Source organism: Anneissia japonica, unplaced genomic scaffold (assembly GCF_011630105.1).
Source record: "Anneissia japonica isolate Jap-2015-1 unplaced genomic scaffold, ASM1163010v1 scaffold76107_len3952_cov122, whole genome shotgun sequence".
Taxonomy (NCBI): domain Eukaryota; kingdom Metazoa; phylum Echinodermata; class Crinoidea; order Comatulida; family Comatulidae; genus Anneissia; species Anneissia japonica.
This window is the reverse complement of record NW_022743436.1, coordinates 1-3,988: the sequence shown is the minus strand read 5'-3', so window position 1 is coordinate 3,988 and position 3,988 is coordinate 1. Positions and strand designations below refer to the sequence as shown.

The 3,988-nt window shown below is 49.3% G+C and overlaps 1 protein-coding gene across 1 annotated transcript; it reads left to right on the top strand.

The window, feature by feature from the left end:
- The first annotated feature begins 887 nt into the window (after positions 1 to 887).
- On the top strand, positions 888 to 2,759 carry LOC117119494 (TNF receptor-associated factor 3-like). The gene is made up of 2 exons (XM_033264325.1): positions 888 to 977; positions 2,001 to 2,759. Exons 1-2 carry the CDS (start codon positions 888 to 890, stop codon positions 2,757 to 2,759), a joined length of 849 nt encoding a protein of 282 aa, XP_033120216.1.
- Positions 2,760 to 3,988: the final 1,229 nt, after the last annotated feature.

Below are 3,988 nucleotides of genomic sequence, written 5' to 3'. Positions count from 1 at the left end.
GATCGGACCATGTCCTTTGCGATAGCCAGAACGTCCGCAACTCGATCTCGTTCCACTCGACCGGTCCCCAGAACGGCGGAGATCCAATCCTTCATCGATGCACGGTCTTGTTCTGTCGGAGAGACTGAGAATTCGTCGATCCGACGGTCGGCCACGGTTCGATGGTACGGGTCGTCTCCGTCGCAGTGGACCACGCATCTCCTCGATATCTGGAGCGGCATGTTTCCGATTATCAAGTAGTATTCGATCGCAACTTCGGAAGCGACGACGTCGGTCGGAGAATGTACCTGGTATTTTTGAACGTTAGACGAGATTTTTATCTCGTTCCTCAGCATGACTTCTTTCAGGCATTTGACAGTGTTCCGACTCAGGGGGCACAATTTCATGTAACTTCCGTCGAGTAAATTCGCAGTCTGTCTGTCCAAAGTCGCTTTTGAGAGCACCGTGAAGCTTCCCCGAGTGTCACCGTCGTCGACGCACGTCGGTATGTACAGGTTGTATTCGTCGTTCTTTTTCGGGGTTATCTTCAGTCGCACGTTACCGTTGGAAGAAACGAACGAGACGGTGATTTCCTTGATGTTATTCATGTTTGCAAATTGTGGACTTAAACTCGGCGAGAGCGCCTCTTATAAGCCTTCTTTTTTGTGGGAGATGCATCACACATGACGTCATGTGTACTTTCAATCACGACGCTTTCTGTATGGTTTCCGGATGAACGAGGATGCATGACACATGACGTCATGTGTACTTCGAATCACGAAGCTTTCTGATTGGTTTCGAGTTGAAAGGAAATGTGTGACGTAGCGCAAACACCGATGACGTTAGTCACATCTTAGATTATTATAAGAATGGCCAATTTTTTCGTACGAGACTCTTATCATTTCAAGATGAGCAGCCTCGCGTCGACATTGATGAACGAGGACGGACTCGATTACACGTTTGTGGAAGGGAACGTGTCGGATGATCTGACGTGCGGCGTATGTCTTCTCGCCGTCCGACGAGCGGTGCTGGCGCCGTGCGGCTGTCGGTTTTGCGAATCCTGCATCAAGGGACGGACGCCCGGCTGCGACGGCGTGGAAAATTTACTCTGTCCGAACTGCGAAGAAAAGTTCGCCGAAGAAGAAATCGCACCCGATCATCACGCACGCCGGAAAATGTCGAAAGCTCAGATATACTGTCCCCACAAGGATCGGGGTGTTCGGAAACGTTCGCGCTGAAAGAACTCGGACGGCACCTGGAATTTTGCAACTACTTTCCCGTCGCGTGCATGCATCGATCGCGGGGGTGTGCGACCAAGCTGCCACGCAAGGATCTGCAGAAACATCTGGAAACTGAGTGCGAACATCGTTCGGTCGAATGCACTTTCTGCAAGTCACCCTTCCCGCATCGCGACGTCGAGGCGCACCGACGGAGTTGTCCTAAATTTACGGTGTCTTGTCCGAACGACTGCGGAGCGGATGACGTTCGAAGGGAAGAGTTGAGAACGCATCTGGACGAACGATGCTCTCGGCAGAAGAGATGCTGCAAATTCGAATTTTACGGGTGCGATTTCAAGGTAGGTTATTATATATCTAAATTGTTTTAATGAAAATTCGTTCGAGATTGCTTTATGCAAAGAACACCAACTAATTTTTTTTTCGACTTTCTCAACTTCAGGGCGTCAATGCGGAACTCGAAAAGCACGCTGAAGAGGGAGTCCAAAGCCATCTCGACATGACCGTGATGGCTTAAACGCCGAGTTGTCCGGAGCCGTTAGCAAAGTCGCCGAACTGAAAAGTCAGATGGACATCCAACTTCGAAAATTCGGCCGGGTCGACGAACTGGAAAGTCGGGTGGAAGCGGACCACCAGAAAAACGAAGAACTTGCGAACTTTGCATAAATCGAAAGACGATCGTCTCGGTAAATTGCAGGTAACTGCAGCTTGATATTTATTATTTGTTTTTCTTTAGCCTCGAATCGCTCGGAAATTTTAATGAAATGTTTTTCTCTTTCGTTTAAGAAACTACTGGCGGGGCAAGCGGACACTATTGCAACTTTGGAAAATACTGCGAAGAAAGACAGAAAAGCGAACGAAGACATCCGACGGACGGTCGATTCGATGCACGGATCGACGACAGCGTTGACGAAGAAGGTGGAAGAAATGGGAGCCATTGGTGGAACCGTGGGAAGAGGAGGAGGAATACTCCGCGGACCCGCGCAACAACAGATTTCGAACATGCAGAAGGAAATGGACATCCAATCCGTTAAGCTGTCGGAACAGAATTTGCGTTTTCAGATTCTGGAAACAGCCAGCTACGACGGCGTGCTGATGTGGAAGACAAGTTCCGTGGGTATGAGGAAGCAGCAGGCGGACAGCGGCAAAATCGTATCCCTTTACAGCCAACCCTTCTACGCCGGTCGGTTCGGATACAAGATGTGCGCCCGAATCTATCTGAACGGCGACGGAATGGGCAAAGGGACGCACGTTTCCATGTTCTTCGTCGTCATGAAAGGAGACTACGACGCCCTACTCAAATGGCCGTTCGATCTAAAGGTGACGATGCTGCTGCTCGACCAGAACGACGGAAAGCTCACGCTCTCGGACAGCTTCAAACCGGACCCTCGAAGCAGCAGCTTCAAAAGACCGACTGGCGACATGAACATAGCTTCCGGATGCCCTCTCTTCGCTTCTCATGTCATCCTGAAAAATCCCGTTTACGTCAAAGACGACACAATGTTTCTGAAGATGATCGTCGACACGACAGGTCTGTACGTTTGACGTCACATCAAGTTAGATGACGTAGTACGCACGTCATCGAGTTTCCGTTTCTCCACCTAATATAAGCGACGAGGCAATAAAGAGACAGTCGAAAACGATCAACGAGACGATGAACAAGATTCTGTTGCTCTGCGCTCTGTGCACCGTAGCCTCCGGCCCTCCGGCACGCACTGCGAGGTCGGGAGATTCGCATGCATGTTGACGAGTCGGTCCGGTTACTCTCTGTCCGTCGGCGCCGGAGTGAATACCACGACGCAGGGTGACGCCGAATACTTGCAGAGATCGTCGGCTACGCTCAACGTGACTCTAGCGAATAAATGACAAAATAATGACGTTTCACAGCCACACACTCACACGGGCACACACATTCAGACTTCGTAACAAAATGAGAAAGAAAACGATTTAAACCTTTTTTTTCAGTTTTTAATATTTAACTTTCCAGTAAAATAACATAACATATTTTTTTTGTTAACTACTTCTTTCGAACTGGAATGAAGGCGCCTCTCCAAGCGATTCGTTCGGTTTTGCCAAGCCTCGTCTGCCAACTTTCCATTAGGAACCGTTCGCAGTAGGCGAAGAGTGTCTCCCACCGCTCGTCGATTATCTTATCCGATTCCATGAAGGAGGAGAGTCTTTGCCCGAAAGAGCAAACCTCTTCCGGGTCTTTGCAGCTCGTCAGTCTCTGTTCAGCGCTGAGGTACAACCTCTCCATCACAGAATCGTGGCCTTGGACGGTGGTCAATATGGCGGCGGCGTCGACGTACCAGGACACGTCGTCGTAATGCAAGAGTTCGGGTCCTCCACCACCTCCTCGGTATCCGTCGATGAACACTATGCGGTCATGCCGCTCCGGTAGATACCTGTCCTCGGAAGTAAACGGAACGATAACGGCCGTTGACGAGTGCGAAGGGGACCTCTGTCACTGGCAGGAGAAACAGACGTGGAAAGGTAGCGCTTTCAAGAATATGGCCACCGGACGTTACCTTTCCATAAGAAAGAACGGCGAACCGTCCTCTTCCGGCTCTTCGAAAGCATCGAGAAAAAGAGCCAACTTCATCTTCCACAGTTGTAAAGTTGTTGTTTAAAATCCAAGAGATAAAAAAAAATGTAGATAGAATGTAGAAAAAATAAAACTTGTTGACAAAAAGAATAAATTGCGTCGTTCGTTTCTATCTTTTCTTACCCGCGTGTATGTGAGTGTGTGTGTGTGTACGTCCAGAGAAGTGATG